Raw genomic sequence first — 26,767 nt, 5'->3', positions numbered from 1 at the left:
GAGCAATCGGTAAAGCACAAGCTCAGGTGAAAGAGATTAGTAAATATTCTAAATCCTGAAGGTCATCAAAACTGAATCTTTTGCAAATGTTTTGCCTCCTGCCTCTTAAAAGATGTTGCTAATGAATGCAAACTTGACCAAGGAAAAAGTTCTGATATCCAAGCTCCAGTGTGTGGAGTGTGTGTGTGAATGTGTGTGAATGTGAATGCAGGGATAGCTATACACTCTGCTCTGGATTTTATTACCAAGGAAATACCAAAATAAATCGTCTTCTCCCAGCAAAATGCTTCAATCTGCTGAATTTGACATGCTGTCAATAATCTCTGTAAAAACAAACTGCTTATTGTAAGGACTAACTGAGCAGGAAAGCATGGTAAACCTTCCAGTGATCACACTTAATACCTTTACCAAAGTTGGTGATTCAACTAAGACAACTAATTATGATTACACATCACATCACATTGGGTGTCGAATGTAGAAGGATACAGCATGTGGTCCAGCTACTGTTATTACCAAAACCCATGAAGTTAAACCTTTCAAATAAGAGAAATGAAAATAATTCTTCCACTCTCCAGAGCCACAGCTGCAGAGCTATTCTGAACAGTGTATTTTCAAATCCTGATTTGCATAGTCCAGGCACCAGGCCCAAGCACTGACCACAGCCAAGAACACTCCTCCTGTTTTGTAAGACCGAATCCAAGGGTAGCTCGATAAGGCAGAAAAATCTAACCTAGACAGAGAAGTAATAATCATAACAGCACTATCCCCAGTGGAGCTTGACACACTCACACTCACTGAAACACAAAGACCTCTGAGAAATGTTAGAGCCCCACGGTGTCCAATATGAAAGTGTGCCTCTGAATTAAGACACTCTGCTGGTGGAGATCAGCTAATGCCTCCTCTAGAGTAAAGCAACTGATGTTCTTCCTGAAGAGACTTAATTTATTCTGTCCTCAGAAAACAACCCCGAGGATATCAGAAGGTTGTATCCAAGGATTAAGTGGAGTCAAGAGCTGTTTAAATTGATAGATGATGAATTGCAGATCATTCTACTGTCTCCTGGGGAGGGGCTGGTAGAGAAAAAAAGAGATTCAGTAAGTCATTTGGATGCATAGGTCTCACTGATTTGGTCAAGCTATTTTATTTCTTTCATTCCCTTTTCTTTATTAAGTTACTGAATAATTGCAATGAGACATAGCAAGAGAAATCATAGAATCAGCCAGGTTGGAAAGGACCTCTGAGATCGTCAAGTCCAACCCTTAATCCACCACCACCGTGGTTCCCAGACCATGGCACTGAGTGCCACATCAGTCTCTTCTTAAAAACCTCCAGGGATGGAGAATCCACCACCTCCCTGGGCAGCCCATTCCAATGCCTCATCACCCAATCTATAAAGAGTTTTTTCGTAAATCCTGCAGTGGAGACTAGAAAGGATCTAGCATGAAATCCCAGGAGGTATTTCATGAGCCTTCAGAAAACCAGGATCATGATACACTAAAAAATATGCCTCTCCTGCACACTTCTTGTTTATCAGAAGCATTTATAACCTTAAGATACCACCTTGTAGAACAGAAATGGGTCTAAGAAACATCTGAAACAGGAGAGAAAGGTATTGCTGCTGCGGTCCTCAAGGTACAACCTGCCCTTCTTGTTATATTCCTGGCCTAGAAACCACAGACAGGTGTCTCTGCCCTGTCCCCTGCTGCTTTGTGTATCGTTCTGGCCTGAGAAGTAGAAGAATGATGCAATCTCAGATGAGTTTAGGTCAGACATCTGTATTTATGGGCTTACAAGCAAGTATTTATGTTGAAAAGCAATTTTTGAATGGCTGAAGGGTTGTGGGTTTTTTTGAGAACTACCATATTTTGATGGCTAGCACGTCCTAGCTTTAAAAAGCCTAATTTTCAGTCATCTGTTCAAGTCTTCATGTTTTGACACCACCACCTATTTTAAATGTTTTCCTGAAATGAATGCCTCCAATTTTCTTTCTTGTGATTATTGCTCTTAGTCAGGCAGCCAGAAAGTCAAACATAATTATTAACATAGGTGCCCAGAGTCAGTCATGAACTGGAGAAACCTGAATCTGGAAAACTTACATTGTCAGGGTTCTTCACTGCAGACACTACAACATAATCAACACAGATGTTACATTGCTCTGTTGCATCCCCGAGGGAACAGAATGAGAACCATGCCATTCAAAGAGGTACTGATGTTTTATGACAACAAAGAAAAAGGAAAATGCTACAAATACTTAATAAATCATAAGAGGCTGTTGAAACAGTCATTTGAGTGAATGGGGAAGGCTTAGTTCCATATAAATAATAAATAGCTTATCTAAACTCCTGGGATGACAAGGATGCAGTTGGGAGCAGTGTAACTGTAGCAGAGTTTTGTTAAGGAAGGGAAGAAGCCATAAGGCAGGGTCTCGTCCTAAGACACACACCTGAAATGTGGTCCTTGCCACCAGGGAATAGCTGGATGCTCTTTGGTAGAGGAGGTGCCATGGTTGGCAGCTGCACAGCACCTTACTTGAGACAGTGGGGTTTTGAGGCAGTGGCTTGTGGTAAAAGTCTGAGGGTTCCTGAGGCTCAGAAGAGGCAGAAGACCTTTGGCACTGCAGTGTTTGCATCACAGGAAGCAGTTCAGGAGAATGGACTTCCCTGTGTGTGTCTCTGTCCTTTGAGTGGCAGCATGGTAAGTACCCCAACTGAGGTTTGCAGCAGCTGGGGAGGGCCCTAGGAAGTAAGCCAATGGGTTTGACATGCATGCTGAGTGCCTCTGCACCATGAGAAATGGTTAGGGATGAGCTATGCATCTCCACTCTGCAGGTAGAGGGGTCAAATCCTCTCTGAGATAGTGGTCAATAAAACTCTGACCATTGAAAAATACCCTGAGGAAAGCCTCTGACACCTGCTCAGACATTTCTACCTGGTAAAGAAATTCAAGTCTCCCACATCTTAAGCAGATACAGTCCTTCCAGGATCAAGGGGTACAACCATCTCCGTGTTTAATTGAACTCAGCATGGAGTATCACAGAATTGTAAGTGTTGGTCAAAAGAGTTAGATCATAGAATCATTTACATTGGTACCACTACCAAATCCACCACTAAACCATGCAATCAAACCTCCTGTGTTTCCCTGGTCCAACCTCCCAGGTTTGGCATGGTTTGAATGTGCTTTGTTTCTTGGGCTCCTCCTGAGCGCACATTCCCTTTAGTCTTGGGCAAGAAATGTGTGCTTGGGCATCTCCTGTTAGCAAAGGCAGGGGTGCAACTGGATAGCTTCAAACATCTTGTCATGCTGTACAAGTCAGGCTGACTTGTTTTTCTGTCTTGTTTTATTGAATCTATACTGGTCCTTGGTCATGAGGTGTGAGGTTTGGCTGGCTCACACCTAGATCCACTACAGCTGTAGTTGGGAATATGCACTAATGGACATGTTTAGAGGAAATTGGGGTAGGTCATTCATGAGGTCAGCAGTAAAAATGAAATATTAAAAAGGATGTTGTTGCATGGCCTGTGGCTGCAACAAGTTTACCAGGAAAAGGGTTTCCTGTATTGCTGCAGCAAAAAGGAACTAGGGAGGCTCTGAGGTGTCTCAACATCATCTGGAGGACGTAAAAGAACAGGTAATAACATGTTTTGCATGGGTTCCACACACGGCTTTGCAAAGTGTGAAGGCAAGTATCTTGATGACTACCACTCCTGCAACGTAGATTTTAAGAGATTACTACCTAAGTCTAGACTGTGTTTGCCATGGCTGGAGGTAATAGGAGGGTAGAGCATCTGGAGAAGCTGGATGAGTGTTAATTGCCCTGAAATTTTAATACAATAATTACTTGGATTTTTCTGGTTTTTTCTTCCATTATAGCTGTCCAGAAAATGAGGAAATCACTTACCTTCTGAATAAAGTTTCCATTTATTTTACCATTTCCTCTTAATTCCAGCATCAGACTGCTAACCCTTAAAATCAAATTTTTACAAATATTTTGTTGCCTGACTGAAAGAAAAAATAAATAGCCTATGGGAAAGCCATGAGTGTAATATTGAGAACCTTAGCTGTAGCTCAGACTTAAATTTGAAGAAAACAAGCATTATTACTACTTGATTTCCATGCAATGATAAAGAAATCAATAGGATCACACAAATGCTTGATAGGATGAATACATGAGTCATTCTAAATTCTATTAAATCTGCCTTTTAAACCGCCAACAATTTATTCTTCGCAGGAAACTGCAATTTTGCATTATGTTTACCAGCATTAGTGTCATATAGAATACATTTAAACATCATAGCTTCAGAAAAATAAGTGCTAAATTTATATTAGTTGCTGAGAGAATTTATAGATCAATTTTGCTTATGTTTGGTTACTATACCAGCTCTAATTAAAAAATGAATAGAAATGTATCTGTAGTCATTGCCCTAGAGCAGTGTCATTTAGGGATGTTGAACTCAAAAGGCATCAGCTTGCATTTAAAATTAAATACTAAGCAAAGAGGAAATACACAGTCAAAGCTGAAGTTGCAAGTCTGAGTAAGATTCATCTCAAAATGAATGTCTGATTAGCCGGTTGATGAGGATGCACAAGGCCTTTTACAGGCCTCAGACTTGACAAGTAGATGGCAATATTCATGTCACTGAAAAGCAAGAATCACCCAGATGTAGAGCTTAGATTTATGGTCTAGGTTATCTTCTCTCCTTTGCTGTTATGATGTCAAGTACTATCCTTCAGTTGTTTTCCCATTTTGCCTTTCTACATAGAGAATCCTTTGGCTTGTGACTAATAAGCCTTCTGCTCTTAAAAGCTTACACTCCAAGTTGAGAGTTATTCCTGATTTCTTCTGGACTTGCTGAAGGCCAGCTGATGTTCTTGAGTTCACATTTGCCTAATCATGTGCATTTAACTTTATAACAAAGTGGTTTTTTTCCTCTTATCCATTCTGCCACCGCAGGCTATTTCTAAGCTTCTGCAGCTGTTTGGTGCTCAGTTTATGTGGAGGTCACTCACATTGCTTTGAAATAAACCAGGCCAAGGAGCAGTGATGATCACAGGGTCCTGATGATCATAGGGTTCCAGGTTGGAAGGGACCTCAAGGAATGCCCATTATTCTGTTTATCAATTACTTTCATCTCAAAATATTTGCTCAGCTGAATGTGGAAATAAAGTTAAAAATCTTCTATAAGGACACAGACGGACTCCATCATTTGCTTTTTTATTTAGGAGGCTCATGCCATGATTTTTCTCCACATATACTTTTTTTCTAGGATGGAATCACTTCTGAGCCAGCAGGAGTCCTACAGTAAAGGTTAGAGTCTCTTACCTTGCTCAGATAGATAAATCTTTGTAGGACTGGCTTGTACCGTACAAAGTTTTTTCTTTATTGGTACCCCCGCTTCTTTCCTTCTCTTTCTGAAATATCCAAATGAACTAAAAATTTACCTAAGTAGCAACTTAGTCACTGTTTTCTCACAATATCTGCTGCATCTTTTTACTGCAGTGTTGTAACTCTCTTGCAGACCTCCAAGGAGCCTGGAATGCCAGAGTAAAGTCAAGGCAGCCTGAGACACCGCATCCTCAGCAATGAGGTCCTTGGGGACTCACTTTAAAATTAAACTAAAGCAATTTTCAATATGGAATCAGTTTATTGTGGGGGTGTATTTGGACATAAACTTTACATTGGGCTCTGAGCAGCATATAAAGGCTTGCAAGAGATAAATTAGACTAAGTATGGCACTCATCATTAATCAGGGTACTAAACAGGCATGAGCGCTAGAGAATGAACACAGCTGTCCCTTCATTTATCTTGCTGTCAGAATGTATCTCTCCTACAGAGAGGAACTCTAAAGTGGTGGCTTAGGGTCTTTTGTGTCTCTGAGCTTGCAGAGAATATGTATGCTCATATATAATAAATACATATCTATGTTACATGCACATATGTTTGTATATACACAGCCAAATATACTATATATAAACACACCTTTGTATCGGTGCATGTATAGGGCTGTGTGCATTCTCAGTAATCCTAAACTGTAGTTTTGAGCTGGAAATTGAGACATATGCCTGCTTATTTCAAAGGAAAAAGGTTTACTACTAATTTATCTTTACTCTCAGTATTCTCAGTCAGCAGCAAAAGTCCTGGCTGCAGTCTTATTGTAAAGATATCTTCTGTGATAACTTTCAATAGTTACCCTCACATAAACATGTGAGATAGATGTAGGTGACAAGGTAAATCAGAAAGTCTTAGCTTTCATTTCGGAGTGAAAATATGATGCTGGAAGGTAATAAAACCTATTTTCTCATTTTCTTTGGGGAAAAAACAAGTATGTGAAATACAGTTACTGAAAACTTCTTCTCCACATCAAAGGGAGTTTTGAAGGCAAGCTAACCAATGGTGAATGGTGAAGCCAGTAAGTTTATAGGGTGACAGACTGCAGTGGTTAGTATTCCTTAGTCTGACCTTTTGCATGAAAGCAATAAATCAGCTACCCTGCCATGTCTCTCACATTGTCCCAAGCTCTTGGGAAAAGGATGATTGAGTAGGAAGAATTAGTGCTGCTGCATAGGATTTAGTATAATGGGTTATCATTATACTAAATCATTAACCTTTTAAGTCTGGTATCCTGGCTTCCACACCGGCCTGCCATGGCTGCTTCAGCTAAGCAAAAACCTCCATACATAGCAGGAATGGTTTCTGCAGGGAAGGGGAAAGATTTTCTGGAGCAGAGTCATGAGAAGGGGTTGTCTGTGAGGCTGGGGGACACCAGGGCCACAGAGGGACAGCAGTATGAAGCACACAGGCCTCAGGAACATGACCAGGACATGATGTGTATGTCTTCAGTGCTGTGTTACTCCACACTGCAGGACCAGAGATGTGCACTCACTGTGACCAGGATTATGCTATACTGTGGTGTCATCTAGACCTATACGTTAGGTATCTGAGAAACCTATAGCAATGTGGCTATGGGAATATGGACCTCTCTGTGGGCTGGAATACTCATGTGGTTAGCTTATTTTTTTTTTTCATGTTTTCATAACAGCCTGACAACAGTGTCCAAAATAGCTAGTTTGAATATCAGCTTAGGAGTGGGCACCTAAACACCGATGCAGAACCTGCACTCATTTTGACTGCATTGTTAGCTGCAGTCGTTAGTTAATTTAAACCAGAAGATGTGCTTCAAGTATGCAACTTGCTGTACCTCAGCCAAGAACTTGCAATAGAAAAGTACATCACCACCTAAGAGGACAGATACTAAAATGCAGCACTCTGATAGTTGTTCATATTAGATATTCAGGTTATGATATTCTTGAGTACCAGGTACATGTTGATATGATACATGTTATATGGAGACACAAAGTGGTTTTTGCAGTGACTGATGAGGGCCAGGCAGGATACACTTTAGCACTTAAAATGTACTTCTGCCCTGATTTAGGTAACAGCATCCTTCCCCAGATGCATGTTTTCAGTGTAGTCCTATTGAAATTGGAATTAAATGTTGGAATTAAATAAAACTTCTAGTTTCCTGTGTGATGTTCGATCTGAAAGCACTCAAAAGTACAACTTCAATACCATTTGACTTGAATTTACCTCAGAGGACTTATTTCAATACTTGATAGATACAATCACAGAACAATTGTGGTTGGAAAAGGCCTTTAAGATCATCAAGTCCAAGTGCTAACCTGGCAGTGCCAAGTCCAACACTAAACCATGTTCCCAGGAACGTCTAGATGTCTTTTAAATATCTATAGGGATGGTGAGTTGAAAACCTGTGTCAGAGGACCTATGTCAAGACTGTCAGTGTGATAGGATTTCCTGCAAGAGAAAACAGCCAGACATATGCAAAGCTAGATGAGTAGCACACAATCAGATCAACCCCAAAAGTATCTGTCAGCTGAGCATGATCTTAATTTCTGGTAATTTTGATGAGCCCACACTGAAAGCATGAATGTCTGATGTAGTTAATCTCTCTAAAATCCTGGACTTTATGGCCCAGAAGCTTTAATTCATGCCTTAGTAACACCCCACACTTACCATTATTAGGCTTTCTGTGTTGTCCTGCCATCTGTCTGCAGAGAGAAATGACAGTCCCATGACATTATATTGTTGGGACCATTCTAAAACATAAGAAAATACCTGAGGAGTTTTCTGCTTGGTTGATGCTGTGATGTTTTCTCAACCAACAATAGAGGTAGAGAGTGTGTCAGTCTGAGCTGATTTACACCTCACATGCACAATCTCATGGAAATTTTATCATTGTGATGTTTTGTACTTCCTCCTTTCTAACTGTGTGTTACCACCAAGCAGAAATAGCCCAAGTGGTGGTAGGAGGGACTGGATGCCTTTAGAGGAACTGAAAACAGACAAAAAAATTGTTTCCAACTAATGTGACACCCCTTTCCAGCAAATCATATAGCAAAGTGGGAAATGTACAGAAGGATCAAAGATAGAGACTGTCTGGGCTGCTGAGCCTACCTACTTCAGAGGGAGTACATGAGGAAACTTGAGAGGTTTAAAATTCACAGGTCACCCACTGAAACTTCCTCTTATGGCCAAGGTGTGAGTGTCAAGAAACCAGAGGACTGTCACACTGTCACACTGTCACTGCCCATCTTCACTGCACTCCCCCTTCCAAGCAGATGCAGAAGTTCAAGATGTCTTTCTGCCTTTCCAGGTTTCTCTAGAGAGCTTTTTTTGTGTTACTGTATTTAATAGCCACCTTTGACATACTCATAGAGTTTTCAAAGCAGGTTCTCACTTTCAAGCTTTCAAGTGTTATGTTTTTCAAGCTAACACAGGTACCCATCTTGCAAATCACAGGATACTCTTATGTGGTCTCCTTTAGATAGCTGACAGAGGTGGGTTGTCTTCTCTGTGTACACCTAGTCCCATCCTGTCTGATTCCTGGAGTGGGCTGCTAATCACTGCAAATGTAGCATTCATCTAAACAAAATCTTTTACACTTTTGCCAGGGATCCAGGAATTAGGGATACAAGCAGCATTCCTGCATTGCAACATCCAACATTGCAGCATTCAGTACTGTAATGTTCAATATCTAGGCATCATGTTTAGTGCAGTGCACAGTCTCAGGAGAAGTGGTAAGCTTGCTGGGCAGGAGTCTCACTGATACTACTGTCTCTTTCTTTCTTATTGCCATACTCCCACTGGAATTTTTTTGTGCTTTGCCTGTGTTATTATATTCTGACCCGCTGGTACCCTCTGACTCCAGAGTTCTTGCTCTACCCTTGCCTTCCTGGCATGCTTGTGAGCCTGAAAGGAGGCTGAAACTGTCCCTGCAGCAAGCTGCTGAAAGGGGAAGGTGGCCCTGCAGGGCCTTTTTCCTCACCCCTGCTCTTCTGCAGGGCCAAGAGTTCATGGGTGCCAGAGGGATGCTCCAGGTGCAGCCTTTTGCACAGCTTGAGAGGAACTGCTGCACATAGGGCTATATGAACTTTACCTTTTGAGAGGTAAAGGTGAATGTCACCAAAGTCAGGTCCTGGCACTGAAGCATGTGCCAGGTGGGGTGCCCAGACACCTGTTGGTCTTCCCCCAGCCAGGGACAGCTCAGGCCTGCAGAGGTTTGGTGAGCTTCTCCCTGATGTGGGTAATGACTTGTATGAAACAGGAGGTTGACATTGGGCTGTGCTTACCAGGGATCTGTATATTTGCTGGGGTTGCTTTCACTAATCTCTGCAGTATCATGAAATACCAAAATAATTTCAAGTGCAAGGGAGCACAGTACAATGTGAGCAACAGAAACACTGGAGTGTGAAATAGTCTTTTCTCAACCTTTTTGTCCCTGGCCAAGGAAGTTATGAGAGTATTAAAGAAATACTGATTTAACACTGTCACCTCAGGTGCACTTTGGGTCTTCTACAGATAATGCTTTTTATTTTTCTTCCGAGTAAGCTTCAAGACATTTGGTATTCATATCTGTATTTATTCGGTCAATAAACTGTTATATCAGGACAGGAAGGAGAATTATGTACTAGGCAGAGGTAGGGATGTGAAACAACTTTGTCAGGTTGCAGCAGCCATAGAAAAGTTATTACTTATTCTGTAGATAAGAATACCACAAGTGATTCACTTCAAGAAAATATTTTCTCAGTAGGCAGAACAGGCATTGCCTGCTCATTTCTGTAGCCTGCAGGTTTCTCAAAGAAAGTCAGGGCTCTTCTGTAGCTGTGTGTGTTCTTCTGTGCCTGAGGAGCAAAGTACCTGGCAAGATAATTGTGAGTAGCAAAACAAAATTCACTTCAGCAGAGAGCTCAGCAGTCAAAACTGCTGTTGCTTCATTCAATTCTCTTTGTATGTAACAGTGCCATTAATAGGAATCTGGTTTTAATTATATCAGAGGTTAAAACATCAGAATGTAACAGTGGTTAAAACTTCTCAAGCTGTAGACTGAGTCTCCCTGTTTTGCTGACCTGAGAAGAAAATGAGCAGGCATTTTCTGCTGAAGCAGACATCTGTTACTTTTTTTGCTCAGTGAAAAGATCTTGATGCTTCTTATTGGTTTCTTCTGAGCAGCAAAAAAAAAAAAGGATGCATCTCTAGTTATTTAGGGTAGACTTAGAGAAGGAAGTCTCATTTCTGCTGCTAAGCCAGCCTTCCTGTACCTTTCTATGTCTTTTGAAAGGCAGCATGTTAGAGTAGCTATTTCTCCTTAGAATGTCTTGGCACTTATGATTCAAGCTGACCTCCATCCACTGAGTCTGTTGAGTGTGATACAAACTCTGTCATTATCTCCTTAGACAAGGAAAACTTTTGATCAAATTTGGCATTCATGTATTAAGTTGATTATTATTTTTTGAGTAATAGGCAGTGTCAAAGCAGTCAGCAGTCTAGTGTTTGAGGTCCTAAGACCAAAGAAAACTAGGTCCAGCTCGTTGCACTGCCCATAATTTTTCTGTGTAATCTTAGCAAATCACTTACTTCAGAGTTGATTTGGTGCCATTATATGTTTACAAACACCTCTTAATATCTTTACAGACCAGATGAGAGCCCTTTCCCTATTTCACAGAGTTCCGCAAATATAAATACATTTAAGGCACTGAAACTCTGGTTGACTAACTCCCACTGAAGTAGTGGTCTCTGAATATTGTGTTCTTCATGGAAACATATTTTACCTAGGAAATATGAGGTCTGTTAGTTGGCTTTGTGTTTAAATGACTCTGGTCTTCATGGTCATACAAAAAGATTCCATCTTTCAAACTTTGCTCACAGCCCAGAAAAAGGTGCACTAAGTGGCTCTGCAGACGTCTCCCACCTTCTACAATTGGTGATGTGATGGACCTGTGGGTGGTCAACCTTCACTCATATCACCTTCCAACACTCCACCACAACTATTCTCTGACTAGGATGAATTGTGGCTCTGGCAGGAAGTCTGATTTTTGTGACTCCATGGATTGAAAGGCTTTCTTAAGTGCATGCTAGTGAAAAGAATTTATACTTAAATTTATTAGCGGGAGGTGAAAATATTTTACTATGAATGGCCAAGGGCATATGCTGGTAAGACAAAGGGGAACTTCCACCCTGTGAAGGCTCTGCCAGGCTGGGGAGGTCCTGCCTGACAGCCTCTCACCGTGGCCAAGAGGAGTGTGGTCCAAGCAGCAGATTCATTGCCACAGTTCTGGGAATATTTTTGTTTGCATGCTCTTTTTCCTCTGAAAATGTCATGTCTCAGGGCACAGTTTGTACCTGAACATTATTTTTTTCCCCCAAAGTATCAGTGATATGAGAAAAATAGATGAGATTCAATTGAGTCATTCAGGAATCATTTTTTGGAAAAAAAAAGAGGTGTCTGGTGGGCTAAAAGCTGAAAGATTCAAGCCCTTCAAAGACACATCAGCCCCTGTGAGGGGTGTAAGGCTTTCAGTTCTGCTCTGCATCTCTGTAGCTGGACAAGACTTTTCACTATGCTAAGATGTGGAAATAACTCAGTTCCAGATAACCATGGTTGGAAGGAAGGATCTAGTCACAAGGTCTTGCTTATAAATTTTTTCCGATTCCTTGTCCCTGTCCGCAATCTGGGACTGAGGACCCCAGACCTCTGCTCATCAACCAGAGACAAAAAAATAGCAGGAGAGCTTGTGGTCACAGAAATGATGAAGGCATTGCATTACTACTGTCTTACCACCATATGTCAGTATAATCCCATGTATGGTACAGCCCAACTGTTTGCTTTATTGTCCCCTGATTTATTTAAAAAGCCTTGCCTTGGGATTTTGGATTTTGCTGTTATTCTTTTCATTTTTAGTCTTGTTTTGTTTTTTTCCATCTGTGGAGAAATAGCTGATTGCACTGAGTAGAAATGTACCTCTTCTGAGAAAATAAAAGCAGACCTGTTTTAGGAACAAAAAAAGCTTTTTATTTGTTTTTAAACAAATAAAGGGTGCCCAAACATTAAGTAAACCCTCAGTTCTGAAACGTGCTTTTTCAGGTCCAGTTCATGCCATGCTAAATCAGCTTAGCACAGACAAAGAAATTATACCTATGACTATGTTTGGATTTTTTCTTTCCTGGTGTTTTTAAAATTTGGATTCTCTTTACCAAGCATTTTTTTTCAGTTTTCTATGGAAAAATGTGAAACAATCACATCTGGTGTTTTTATACCAATTGTGGTGAAGATGCCAATCTCTAAGCAAGCGAATGCAGATGGCCTTGTGTCATGATGAAGTTAGTCACTGGATTGTGAAAGATGGCTCAGCTTTTGGCAGAGTATACCAAGTAAAAAGCCTGTCCCTGCTTGTGCTCCACAGCCTCTCTGCAACAACCTGCAATACTACCCCAGACTTATGGCCATCCACACCCATTTTGTCCATTACCACTGACTAGCACCTTGTCAGTCCTTACCTAGAAGCTGTTCTTGCCCCGTGAGTAGATTGTTCCCTGAGGATTAAGTATGCAGATCCCTGAGTAATAGCAACCAGCACAAGGTGGCCAAGAGGGAATAATGAACCTCTCTCTCTTTTCTCTTACTTGGCCATTAAGAAATGAAATAGCTCTGGGGAATTCTGTGTTCTCTATATCCCAAGTATGTCCTAGGACTTGCCCCTTCTCTCAGTAAGCTTGTCCATGTTGTTCTCCAGCTAACTGAAACACCTCAAGGCTGGTAGGAACCTAATCCATAGAAGGCCTTGATAAGGGCCTCAAGCCCTTTTTCTACTTAAGAAATATTACTTTTAATATATTATATTCATTAATACAAGCAGCTAGACTCTGTGTTTGCTTGTGCCTGTTTGCAGGCTGCCCTAGGGATATGGATTTAATGACTTCCAGTCCATTTTTTGGCTCACTATCTGGTCATACTTCAGTGTTCAGCATCCTCAGGTTTTGAAATAAATTAGAAATGCTAGCAATCGTGTTGGGATTGTAAACATTATACAGATTACTTTAATAAAAATTGTTTATGGAGGTACACCCTGTTCTTCACAATTCTAAAATGAAATGCAAGTGGGAAGTTAAAAATCAGTTTGCTATGTGTAAGCCTAAGGAAACTCCCTGGGCCCCTTGATTACATAGTAGAAGTTCCTTGGGTGTTGTTTCAGTTGTTTTCTTCTTTTCCAGCCAATGCAGCAAGGAAATGGATGCCTCGAGGTGTATATTTGTGAAACTTGCACAAAGGGAGCAGGAGCAGAGCCCCTGCAGCAAGCAAGAGGCCTGACCCAAGGTGGAAGAGATCCTTTGGTCTCATGCCAGTGTAATTCTGGTACATCCATCTCTTTCAGCAAAATTGTAGGGTGGTCATGAATAAGAAGCAGAGGATGAGCAGAGCAATGTTCAGCTTCTGACATGAGCATCCCTCTTTGGACTCAGGGCTGTGCAGAGAAATGTGCTCTTTCTTACCTCCTGCCTTGGGTCAGAGGTGCATGCTGTGTTCCAGGAATTGTTATTGAATCACTCTGCCTTCAGAGATATAGCACCTCACTGCGTTCCCAAAGGTTGCTGATAGGAGTATGAGCTCTGATTGTATGTTTTAGATAAAGATTGATCAGAGCTGTCACGGAAAAATTCCATTCCATTTGTGGCTCTGCTTCCTTTTTGAGGTGGTAGCACAGCTTGCAGAGCAAGGAGGAGCATACCTGGAGCAAATACAATTCTAAGTTTCCCTGTGCCTACCAGCTGGACTTCCTAGTCTTGGGAATGTCCTGCTAAGCTCTCCCCATTGCTTATGATTGATTTCAAGCTCTTCTGTTTCAAAATGTGAGGACTCAAAGTATGTTACACTTATGTCATTGTGTCTCCTCTTATTTCTAGATTTCTACCTTACATGGCAAAACACTAAAAAGGAGCAACTATGCAAGAGATGGTGGCCTCGTGCATGATCCATGTCATCGTGCAGCTGGAAGGTTTTAACTTATTTAATTCCTTTCTGTACTTTTGGTATCTTTTTTCTTGGTATTGGTATCTGATTAGAACAGTATTTCAGCAGATGGGAGAATCAGCTTCCAGAAAGCATTCAGAAGGAACGTGCCATAAAGCAGTACTGAACTGGAATCTCATTCAGTTTCTGCAGTCTCTTTGAATTCACTTCTCAGAGTTTTAGTCTTCCTACTCACACAAGTCATTAAAATATAAAAGTAATCATTCAAATGCAAAGGGAAGGCCCTTGGCATTAGAAAGGCTAATGTACCCAAGGCACCCTGCAACTCCAGTGCACATACCTAGATATTTTCATCTGTGTTCCATTCCCACAGCCAGGTTTTCTCTTCAGATTTATAAAAGTAACCTTACAAATCATATACACATGACTTCAGGGTCCAGCTTATAGCTGGTAACTATCCCATTAGTACATTACTGTAGCATTTTAGCAGCCAAGGTAGAGCTTCAGTCACCCAAGCATAGATGTCTACTGCATGCCTGTGGGATGTCCTCTCATGACTTAAGGTGCCACCCCAGGGAGGTGTGGGTCTCCTTCAGACCCCTCTCTGTATCTGCCAACCATCTGCAAATGTTCTGGCAACTTGGAGGCATCTTAAATGACACCTATGTTGAGGGGATTGACTTTTACTATGCTGTTTTCTTGAACAGCTGCAATGAATAAGCCAATAATTGGTGCTGCTTCTTCCACTGCTAAATTTCTCTCTCTAGATTTTGAAATCCTCTTGGTAATGGCTGCTTGCCCTCTATGATTGCTGCTGAAATAGCTGAAATGACCACTCTGAGCAGAATACATAAACATTGTGTCCTTGCAGGTATATTCTCTCCTTGGCTATGGACGTATATAAAGGAAATTTCCTCCAGACATATATAACAAGGCCTTTTCCAAGGCAGAAATTATTTAATGTCTGTACCATCAGCTATACTATGTTGCTAGCCAAATAACTTTGTTTCTAGTTTGTAAGCTTGTTAAAATACACATTTCTTATTCTAGGCCCTCTGAAAGTATTTGACTTAGTACAGAAAACCCTATTGTTTTTCTTTTTGTTGGCGTATTTTAGGAACTTTATTTCTTCCAATATAAGAATTTATAATGACAATTTAGCACAGAAATAAGAGCTTAGCCCAGTCCTACAAAAATCATGTGCTTAGCAGCTATTAAACAAACCCAGTGTCCCATAACTAGCAATGTTGTTACAAAATGAAAACCAAGACCTTATGGGTGTTCCTTGGGAATCAGTATGATTTATATGATTTCTCACCCTTCAAAGAAACCAAATCAAAACCACCTACCCAAAAAACCCAAGCCCCTATGTCAGAATTACATTGCCTGAGATAATATAATTACAGTTTTCTTGTTAGGTGTAGCAATTAGCACAATGGCTCTTCATTGTCGCCTTGTTTTTGTGATTAAAAGAAAGGACATCTCTGAAGAACCTGATCCTTAGCATGATACTATTGGGCTGAATTTTGTCAGTATGGAGGGTATTTAGGCAACCCACTATTAGGTCCCCACTGCCTTTGAAAAGGGCACAGTATTTTAAAAACTGAAGTTGTTAGTGGATCTTCAGTATTTATCTCAGATGATGGATTCCTTTTTAGGAATTCACTTTCAGAAATTTCTTTGTGTGTTACAGTCTGAGTTTGGAATACTTGATAATGTCTGATAGATCTGTACCAAAAGCCAATAGAATTTCCCAACAGCACCCCACCCTTGGGCCATGAGAGTGGTTCTTAGCTGTGATCAAGTCATGCAGGTAAATAAACCCCAAGTCCACATCTGATTAGAGCAGATATATGGGAGGTATGAACAGGACTGACCAGATGCTAGACCATATGATAAACACTGAAGACCATGGTATCCTATAAAACTGGGCATTTATATGGTAGAGCTGGCTATGAATAATCTTCTCCTAATTTATAAGGCTGGAACATCTGGTCCATGACTGTTGCTCTATCAGCTTTCAGTAGCGCTGATCTTGAATTTCTGGTATTTGAATACTGCTCTTCAGAGTTCCAGTGGAATGGGAAGCTAAAGGTATTTGCAGTGGGAGATGAGCTTATACTCAGTCTGACAGATAATATAATGTTTGGACATAGTCATGAGGGGAGGCTGTAGAGAGAACCACAAGTCCTCAGGTGTCGCCGATAATGAACTGGGAGCTTAGGCCCAGCTGTGCCCAATAATTAGGGCCTGCCCCAGCCGGAAATGGGCGGGGCTGAAGGGCAAAATAAAAGGCAGGCTCACAGAAGCAGAATCAGACAAGAGATGAAGATGCCTGAGGAGAGGGACGGCGAGAGATCTCCGGAGAAGAGCCGTGTCCCCCCGAGAGAAAGGCTCGCAGCAACAGTAGGCCTCTGTGGAATGGGCTTCACTCCATGCAAAATTCAGTAACTGCAGACTTTAAGAGACATTATATCTATTTCTCATTGGTGGGACCCCCAGACATCAGACAAGGACTTGGCCAGATGAGGTGGTTGTGGCAGGCGATGCCAGGCATCCCCCAGTGATATGAGAGATGAGGGCACACAGGATGGGTAGTACAAGTCCTGCTTTTGTTACACTGCTTGGTCTTCCCCACCCTCTGCCATAGCCCTCGAAGCCATCACTTATTTCTCTCTTTCCTGAAACAGAAGGTGGCATTTGGCACTTCATGAGAGGATCCCTGCTCTGTGAGTGGCTAAAAAAAACCCAAGAGAAGGGTGTTTTCAGCTGGGTCTTGCAAACTTACAGCCAGAAGGAGTCAAGATAACAATGTAAATGTGTCCTGAGTGGTGTGCACATGTACTATATAGCCATGTGCCAGCCCAGGAAGCTCTGGAGTCTCATTGTGTCCATGAAGAGGAATGGGAAGGAGAGCTAGAGCTCACTTTTTATTTCCAAAAATGGCTTGCCTGCAGGGAAGCCCAGCTGTACTTTTAGAACTCTTCCTCCATTCCACCCTCATGATGGTTTTCACAGGGGTGCAGCATAACAAGATAAGGCAGTGAAGGTGTTTTTAAAAATCTATGGCATTACCAATGCTCTCTAGAAGCTGTGAGTGAAGATGGCCCAGCTGGTCTATGTTATAGCAAAGTACCTCTCTGTGCAGGAGCCTCATCCTGTGAGCCCTGTGGAGCATGTCCTGGGAACGTGCCACTACCTTTGATTGTGGAGAAAAAAATACAGCACCAGTCATTTTACCAATTCTTTCCCCAGTAAAATTACATGTCAGAACAGCACTCAAAAGAAACTTGCCTTTCAAATGGAAAGAAAACTTGGCTTTTGCAGAACATCATAGTGTTGGCAATAATAATGCCTGGTACTGTCAGAATGGAAGCAGATCCATTCTGCAACTCTTGCACTGCTTTCTACAAGCCAGTGCTCTGGCTGAGGAAGTGAAATCTGGTTAGCAAACATAACAGTGCAAGACTTCTTCAGACCTTTGATGGATTTTCCCAGTATACATGATGCACATTTTTTATAATTTCATCAAATTAAAAATCTTTCAGGTTTTTAACATCTATATAGATCCAGACCATGTCAGCTGCTATATTTCTAGGCAGGTCTAAATGCTTCAAGCACTCCTATGCTGTCATGCCTCTCCTTTCTCTTTTTTTTTTTTTTTTTTTTTGATGAGCTCTCACTTGAGAGCTCTAAGCAGTTTGATCCTGTGTATCTGATACAAATACAACATCTGGCATTGTCAGAGTCTTTTCTCTGACTAGGATTAGTGATGTAGTGATATCACCTTAATAAAGTTTTATCTTTGTGTAACAGCAGCAACATCAGCATCTTAAAGGAAATAAGTGAATTTGGGAAAGAATTTCAATTACTGGTTTCAATTACTACAGATACTGTGATAACCCATGAGTGGATGAAGGCACCACTGCTGAAATGTAAGACCAGTTACTGTAGGAGACCAAATGAAGGGACAGGTCCACCCAAATAGTGGCCTCAACACTTGTATCAACTTATGGTCCCCCAAGACAAATAAATGCTTGCTGAGAAGGGTGCATTGTGGCAATAAGAGGTGGAGCTCAGCAAGGGGTGGAGATTCCCTGTGCTCTACTGATAAATGTTTCAGCCACTCATAGAAACCTATATTTCCCTGAAACTAAACCTTTTGGAGTGGAGGAGACTGATGACAAAATGAAGATTGTTGAATATTATCAAAATCCTGAATAAGAGCCTTGAAGAGTTCCAAGACTCTGTCTTACACTACAAACTTAATAACCATTAATGCCCTGAGAAGGAGCCTTGAGACATAACAAAGAAGCCATTGTACCACAAGTCATGAAGTCAGAAAAACCTGCACTAACTTGTGAAAAGGTTAAAACAGCAAGGGGAACTACAACTCCACACCTGCAAGGAGCATGCACACTTATTTACACAGCACATGGGGACAACTGAACCAACGGTAAATTATGTGGTAATTAAGAGTGAAAGTTCCAGAAGTGCTGGGGCCAATAAATAGGGCACACAATGAAGCTCAGTGGGGATCCCTCTCTTCATGTTTGTCTTGGATTAGTGTGGTGGTATTTTGGCAGTGGGGTGGCCACAAGGGTGGCTCCTGTAAGAAGCTGCTGGAAGTTCCCCCAGTTCCAGTCCCTGCCCCACCTCTGCCTCAGGCCAAGGAGATATGGGAAGCTGGATGTGCCTCTGTAACATATCAAGAAAGGAGAAATGAAACTGCAAATATACGAGAAAAAAAAAAAAATAAAATCAATAGTGGTTATGTAGCATTGAGCTCCATATTTACCAGGGCTTGCTTTGCCCAGTCGTGTCTGGCCCCTTTTCACCTCCTCTTGTTAATATGCAAGAACAGAATGCAGTATTAAGTATTATGGTTCTCATTACTCACAGATCTGGAAAGGCCAATATGTCCTGTTGAATAGAGAGGTATAGTGGATATCTTTCCAGCCCTTGCCCGAGAAAACCCTTCCTCTGAGTGATGAAGACTTGTAGGAGCAAAATAATTAGAAACCATGGGTAATGGTCAGCATTTCTTCCTCATTTACTAAGAAATGGTTGAAATAGAGGTCTCTTCCCTTTAACTGTCTGTCATTGACTGGAAGCAAGGATCTTGTCTGTTTCAGTTTAAATGAGCTCCTGCCTAATCACGTACTGGTTTCACAATTGGAAGTGTTATTCTCAGGGCACTGTGAAGGCACCGTGAGCTTGCGGTATGCTCTGAAGTTCTTATTTAGAAGAAAGAACAATTTTTTTTTTCATCTTTCATTGCAATTTTTGTTCTAGAAGAAAAAAAAATATCTGGAACTTATGTTTTATAAAAAGTATTTTAATTCCAAGGCTTAAAATACAAAAAACCTGGAAACAATCTAAGGATACATCATCTATTTTAATATAGGACATACAAAGAATCCTTGGCTTTGTGTAGCATAAATCCTTGTGTAGCATAAATTATTATGAAGCAGAAGAAAGAAAATCTTTTTAGTTAGGGTACTGAGCCAAGAACAGAAGCACAGGTTCCAACTTGGATGCTTTCCAGTTTTACTGTTCCCTCTGGAAAGGGCCCAAATCTGAGTTTGCCACGGCCAATGGCACTGAAGTCAGCTTTGACTCTGGTCTTTCCATGCTCTGTGCCTTGGTACCTGCAAGGCAGGACTGATAGTAAATTTCTTAGCAGGGCATATGGCAGGTGAATATAGTTTATTATTTGCGGTAAGTAGACAAACAGATTTTTCATGCTATTAATTGAACTAACTCTTGCATTTTGGCCCATGGAAACTCATTAAATTGGTTAACTTACTTGTTTTTAAACACATTACACCTGAAGAATGGCCATGAAAACAGGACAGGCTCATTTGAATTAAAAAAAATTCACTTAAATTCCTGAACAGAATTGCAGTGCTTGCAGCAGAATTGTATGTTAATGAAGTTGGAGGTCACTAATTTTCCTAGTAAACTATTACTTGACGGCAATAAAACCTGATTAAAGCAACCCTAACTGTCTAAAGAAAGGGAAGAGAAAGACATTTTCTGAACACCATGCCAGCATGCAAATAATTATCTATGCCATTCCTCTAATCTCTGTAGCCATATCATTCTTACCTGGCTAAAACTAACTCAGACGATGTAAGAGCTCTGGCTAATATTGTCATATTATTGCCAGTTTTTATGCCAGACCTTTTTTTCTCCCTTTGGGGACTGTCAGACTGGAAACATTAGTGAGGATATAGCTCTGGACTTCCACAGTCATGTCAAGTTTCAGCTGGTGACTTACCTGTGGCAGAGGTGCCAGCCCTGTCACTGTAGCACGGTGCATTGCCTGCTGCTGTAGGAACTGCTGCGGTCCAGAGCTGGCACATATGTTTTGGCCATGATGCAGTAGCTGGTTCCAGGTCTTAAATCTTCTATTTTAATCACCTTTTCTTTTCCTTTGTACATCAGGACTTTGTGGTGCTTCAGTGTGGAGTAAAAACAGCCAGTCAAGCACATTGCCTTATCTAGTGTATCTATGACTACAGTTTGATAAGGTCAGATGCAGAGCAACATGTGGACTTGCACAAAGTCAACAACATTAATAATTTACTTATGATTTTTAAAGAAAATTCCCTCTAAAATTCCCCTCCTTCTGTTCCTGAAAAATAAGCCTACTTCATTTTCAAATGCTTACTCAGTCACCAATGCCCTCACAATCCCAGAGGATTATTTCAACTGTAAAACAAGAACAGTGTGCCCATACTTTCCTGGCTTTTCAACGGTAGAGGGTTTATACTTCAATATACACTTACCTTGTCTAGCAAGTTGTTAGTTATGAAGATGTGATATAGGAGATCATAATAATTTGCCATTGGTATCTTGCTGCCTCTCTTCCTTCTATAAGGAGAATGTGGAGCCTGGAGCTTTAGTAGTATGAATTTGTTACTATGAACCACAGTTATTGTTGGAGGTCCTATCATAGCTAAGGAAAAAAACAATGCTGTGAACACAATTACACCTTATTGATCATGTTTCACAGCCCACAATGTGAATTCATTCAATGATTTATTGTTATTGTTACTAAATTATATTATGCTGTATTTACTGTTGAAGTGCCACTTTGTAGTATTCACTTCTTGGTGTTTATGGCTTGGGACATTTTGGGGCTGACATTTCCCATGTTATTAAACCTACTTTTGAGACAGACTTTTTAAAATCTCTCAGAGCTGGATGTTGCTGACTACAGGCTTGTTGAGCAAAGTGGTTCCTGCCTGACGTCCCGATTTATTTGTGTGCTTGGGCTGCATAAAACAGTGAACTATTTCATTTATTTCAAAGATGCAGCTTCAATCATTTTTGCAATCTAATCTGGTCAAACACAGCTAAGGGTTCAAGCTAGTGCCAGCGTGTATGTGTGCAGCCCCAGAGATGTGAGGGGACAGGACAGCAGCTGCCCTGTGCCTCTCTTTAGGAGAAGGAGGTGGCACAGGGCAAGCTGGGCTGTTGCCATGGCAAGGTGCTGCTTAATGTCAAAGTCTGGGCTTTCATCTGTACGAGAGGCTCAAGGTAGTATGCACTTTAGGGCTGTGAAATGACCTGCTCTGATGTTCACAATTCAATTTTGCCTTGACCCATGAGGGAAAACTGGTTAATTCACAGGGAACTTGCTGGTAGGTACACTGGTACTGTTTAGTGTTTTGACAGTCGTCCAATTTCTAACATACTGTGGACTTAGATGACTGTACTGAGAGATGACTGTCCTCTCTAAATACTCTGCAGTCAGGAAAACACATACGTGAGAAGAATGGTGGCCACACATCTCTCAGCTCTCTTCTCCCTTTCTTCCTCAGGCAGAGAACATTTCCTTCTTTTCCACCTTGTGCCCAGTCATTCCAGCAGATTTGAAAATGGCTGGAAATAATTTTGTAGTTCCATGCCTTGAGGAAGAGGCTGAGTTAAAGAAGCCAGGCACTTCTGATCCCCTAACTATAAATAAGTTGCTACTTATCCACAATTGTTTGGCTTTCAAATGCCAGGAATATTTATTTAATCACAGCCCTTTACCCAAGAGCTTTGACTCGCAACTTCTTATAGTACAGCCTTGTAGCTAGAAAAAGATTACTCATGTCTGCAAATTCTGAGGAAGAAATTACTTATTCCACAACCCATAAAATCCAAGCCCTTTCTCAGAGAGACCCATATGTTTGTACTTACATTCTTGCCAGGGAGTGAATCTGCAACTGAGGCTCCAGTCAGAATAGATGCCATCTGACACGGCTTTCACTTGGCCATAGTAAGGCTCTCGGATATCAGAGGTCTCGTTTGTCAGGTCACAGAAATGGTTTTGAATCCCCCAGCAGTCATTTTTGTTGTGCCATGTGCTCTCCCCATACCTATGCAGAAGGAGGAGGAAGGATGAAAGCTTTAGCTGTTGCTGACTGGATCTGTACAGATTTTTAACTTAGTGGTACTGACAAGCATTCTGCCTTGGAAATTAAGTCCCTTCAATTTGATGACAGGGAAGATTGATTTCATGGGTACTTGGGAGCTGCAGGTTTCTGTATTTTCCTAAAGTAGAGATTTGGGTCACTGACCCTGTAGGAAGCCACCACATACCTGCCCCTCAGCAGAGGTGGGTGAGCTTTGGCTGAGCCAGTGTGTTTAGTGATGGGCAGAACGATGGCTTTCACCAACTGATTTCTCAAAAGTGATTTCAGGTGCTCGCTAGGTGTGCCAGGAGTGTATGTCCCCCTCTGAGGACCACCCCTAGCTCTGCCTCAAGTTCGCCATGGAAAGAACTCTTGCATGGGCAAGGTGGGCCACTGAAATACCTTAAAAATCCTGTTGCAAAAATATCTGACCTAGCAACACCTGCTTTAGACAGGCAATTGGACTCCTGTCCTCCAAAAGTTCACCTCCAAACCACATTTTTCTGCATGAGGGCAAAAAGGAGTGTGCAGAGTGTATTGCTGGAGGTGCCCTCTCTCCCTCCTGCCTTGGGCTGTTCAGCTGCACAGTTGTGGGCTATTGAGAAGCACAGCAACAACCAAGAGCTGGCATCTGAGCAGGACATGGCTGTTTGCCCAGCTCTGGGTAGAACATCCCCTGCCACCTGAGAAATCCTGTGTCAAGCAGGGATGGGTTCCAGCCCAGCAGGAGGCTGAAATTCCCCCAGTACTTACACTTTGTATTGCACAAAGTAAATGATGTTTCTTGACTCTCTGGCCCTCCCAGGCTGCCAATGCAAACTGGTGTTGAAGTTGAATGAACGGAACTCTACTTTCTGTGGCTTAATTGAATCTCGCAGGTCTTGGTTTTCCAAAACTAAAATCACTGCAAATAATAAGGAATGATAACATTAAGTTTGTCACAAACACACTCCTCCACATTCCAATGGGAGGTACTGCTATAGTTCATTTGGTTCCAGCCTAGCAGACTGCACAAATTAAACATCCAAGATCTCATGTTCAAAACTTGCAAAGCTGCAGTGACCAAATCTAGCAGTTACAGAAGAAACATGTTTAGTATTACAGGAACATTTCTGTGTAGTCTGGGTTTCTGGTATGGTTTTGCTTGTTTGTTTGTGTTCTCCCTTTACTGTTGTGAAAGATGCCTGAGAGACATCCCAGGAAACAAACCCTTTGGATCAATTCAAAGAGCCTGCAGTAGGCAGCCACATCAGTATTTCAACTCGAGTGCTCTTTCCTTTACATCTCAACTTTAACCTACAAGGAGTGTAGCTATTTTAACAGTTGCCACAACAGTGTTTATCAACTCTTGCTGTATAAAAAATAACCTGAGATTTACTGCTTTTCCAGTCTGCTCTACTGGAAAAAGCTGCCTGACAATTTTAAAGATAATTTGTTTTCAAACTGCAATGCCTACAAACAGCAATCAGTTAACAATCTCTCTGAAGCACCCAAATGCTAACTTTTTTCTGGGGTTTGTCACCCAGATGAATTTGTATTACTGCAGCTTAATCCATGGCATACAGAATCTAGTAAGAATTGAACTAACTGAACTGGAAATGTTAATATAGCTATGAATAAATTTGATGGGTCCCATGCTTGCTTTAGACGCTTTTCAGAACCTTGAAAGACAAAATAACAGACTAATTTGGAAATGACAAGGTTTTTGAAACCCAGCAAAAGATCTGGAGATTTCTTGACTCATCCAGAGATTCAACAATAGACCCAGCAACCCCTTCCCTAGACAGGAAAAGAGTGGAAATCCTTTACTTACTAGTTATCTTGTCCTGAAGCAGGTGCATCAGTAGGCAGAGAGAGGCAAGTGAGATCCCCCTCATGCTTAGAAGAGCAGCTCCATGGTTGAAAAGCATCTCTCTTCCTCTTGAGCATGTCTTATGAGGAAGTAATTGTTAAACTGCAGAGTTCCCCTTACTTGGTTTCCCAGATTGGATTTGGTTTAGCGTAGCTGAAAAACACATGAGTTGCTCTAAATTGAACACAAGGAATCATCATTCTTGGCAGCTGCGGTCACTCTGAAGTTTGGAACTAATTATGAAGAAAACCACCATGGAAAAGGTCCTTATTTTTTAGACACTAATTCCCAAATGACACCTGGCAACATTGCTTTATCCCTTAAATTTGTCACACAGGCTTGCTCCCTTGCCGTGCTAACATTTTAATTTGTTTATCTATTTATTTATTTATCAGCTCCTAGCTGAAGAACACAAGGAATTTTGCTACAAACATATAAAATACCTACCTGTGGGATGCTGTCTGAGCTGGTGGCCTGTCTCCAGGTTGAATGCAAGCAGATGGAGTTTGCAGGTGTGTTCATGGCAGGATGTCATCCAGGCACATACCATCAGAGGAGTGAGTGAGTGGCTGTGAGTAGCTCAGCCACACTGCTGAGTGCTGCATCCATACCATGCTGGCAAGCCCAACCCATCAGGCCAAAGTCCCTTGCACATCCACATGTACTTCACTGCTCACACACGAGTGCCTCTGAGCAAAAGCTGGGATGTATTCTCCTTTTGCAAACTCACATCGACAAGCAAGAAGAGAAAACCCCAAGTTTTCTCTTGTTGTGACACAGCACAGCAGTACAGAATGAAGCCCATCAAAGAAATAACAGATTTGAAGACTACCTGTCTACAAAAAAATATATATTAGCCTATGATTTCACTTTGAGAAGAGTTGGAAGCAAAACACCTGCCAGGTCAAAAAAAGCCTAAGTTCTGGTTCAGGTGAAGGTATTTTTCTATTTAAAGGCCACTTTATTAAAGGTTATACTCAGCAAACTGAAGAACATGTAATAAAGAAGCTGTCCTTGGTCAGATTCATGGGCACAGGCTGTCAGACCAGCTGATCACTTATACCTCATTATCCAAGCACTGACTTTGCAGCAGCTGCATTAAAATGCTAGATATGTTGCTCTGAATAGTTAACTAGCTAACTCAGTTAAGAGAATTAAAGAATTGAACAGAAATGCAAGAAACAAACGAAACACAAAACAGAGGAAGATGAAAGGCCACCCCACCGTTACTGGCTGGGAATTTCTGTTTTCCAAACACATTTTCAAAATCCAGTGACCTTTCAGCAGTTCCCCACACCAATGCAATTAGTATTTCATCACGTTAGATGAACTCAAGTGCGGGAACAGGGAACTTTTATAAGCCAATAACCGGACTGAAATGTCATCATAGTTTAGTCACAGCTTGGGTATTTGCTTACTTGTATCGTCCTAACACGCCTTCCCGTACTCCTTGTAAAACCCCATTGCCAGGAGCTGAGGCATGGAGCTTTGCCAAGGTTGCTTTTGATGGCAGTTCCTCAGCACTGCCCGCCCAGCACTGCCAGGTTTTGCCCAGAAAAGTCTGCTCTGCTGCATGGTGAAAGCAATGCCTATCTCGTAGGGAAATTGAGGGTTGCCCGAGTGCAGCACCTCGATAGCTCTTTATCTGCAATTGGGTTTGGCACTCTGAAGCAATCGATAACTCTTTACATAATTTTTGTGATTATCGGAGCAGCCACTGGTAATCCCCAGTTTATTAGCATCCATAACATTGTTCCACTCATCAGCTTCATCCTTGCTACTGCAGCACTTGGTGTCACAAGAATAGCTACAGTCAGACAAGTGCCACCCACCCCCACACACATACACAGGCACATGCACACAGTCACTGATTGAGTTTCACAGAACACAGAGATTACATTTAAAAACGTGAACAAATGAAGAAACATGCACTGTACTGCTATTTAAAATATGAATGAGAGCTTTTAAAAAACATTATTGTTTCAGAATATTCTGAGCAGTACTTTAGGAAGAATGGAAAATGAAAATGTACTGCTCTCCCCAGCACAACCCACATAAGTAGCTGTGCTGTTACCTCATCATGGTTTGCTCTGAAAGGTCATTTTGATCCAAACCTTTGTGAAACAGAACGAACTGATGTTTCTGTGAACTGACATAATCATGAGAACTTCTTCCATTTCATT

At 41.5% G+C, this 26,767-nt stretch overlaps 1 protein-coding gene across 1 annotated transcript; it reads right to left on the bottom strand.

Annotated features, from left to right (window-relative positions):
- Positions 1–19,638: 19,638 nt before the first annotated feature.
- IL22RA2 (interleukin 22 receptor subunit alpha 2) lies at positions 19,639–25,341 on the bottom strand. Its single transcript, XM_071742479.1, has 7 exons — positions 25,032–25,341; positions 24,546–24,737; positions 23,486–23,636; positions 22,518–22,696; positions 21,116–21,285; positions 20,605–20,783; positions 19,639–19,972 (listed from the first exon to the last, which is right to left on the bottom strand). The coding sequence occupies exons 2-6, from the start codon at positions 24,640–24,642 to the stop codon at positions 20,628–20,630; spliced, it is 753 nt and encodes a 250-aa protein (XP_071598580.1). The 5' UTR covers positions 24,643–24,737; positions 25,032–25,341; the 3' UTR covers positions 19,639–19,972; positions 20,605–20,627.
- Positions 25,342–26,767: the final 1,426 nt, after the last annotated feature.

This window comes from Heliangelus exortis, chromosome 3 (genome assembly GCF_036169615.1).
Source record: "Heliangelus exortis chromosome 3, bHelExo1.hap1, whole genome shotgun sequence".
NCBI classification, from domain to species: domain Eukaryota; kingdom Metazoa; phylum Chordata; class Aves; order Apodiformes; family Trochilidae; genus Heliangelus; species Heliangelus exortis.
The sequence above is the reverse complement of the archived record's forward strand: the minus strand, read 5'-3'. Positions and strand labels throughout refer to the sequence as shown.

What these genes read in the sequence shown, in the direction of transcription:
- IL22RA2 (XM_071742479.1), bottom strand. Translation starts at nt 24,642, where the DNA reads ATGCTTTTCAACCATGGAGCTGCTCTTCTAAGCATGAGGGGGATCTCA. An exon ending in GCTTCAGGACAAGATAACTA is followed by an intron (nt 23,637 to 24,545) that starts GTAAGTAAAGGA and finishes TATTATTTGCAG; the next exon opens with TGATTTTAGTTTTGGAAAAC. An exon ending in CTAACAACTTGCTAGACAAG is followed by an intron (nt 20,784 to 21,115) that starts GTAAGTGTATAT and finishes TCCACACTGAAG; the next exon opens with CACCACAAAGTCCTGATGTA.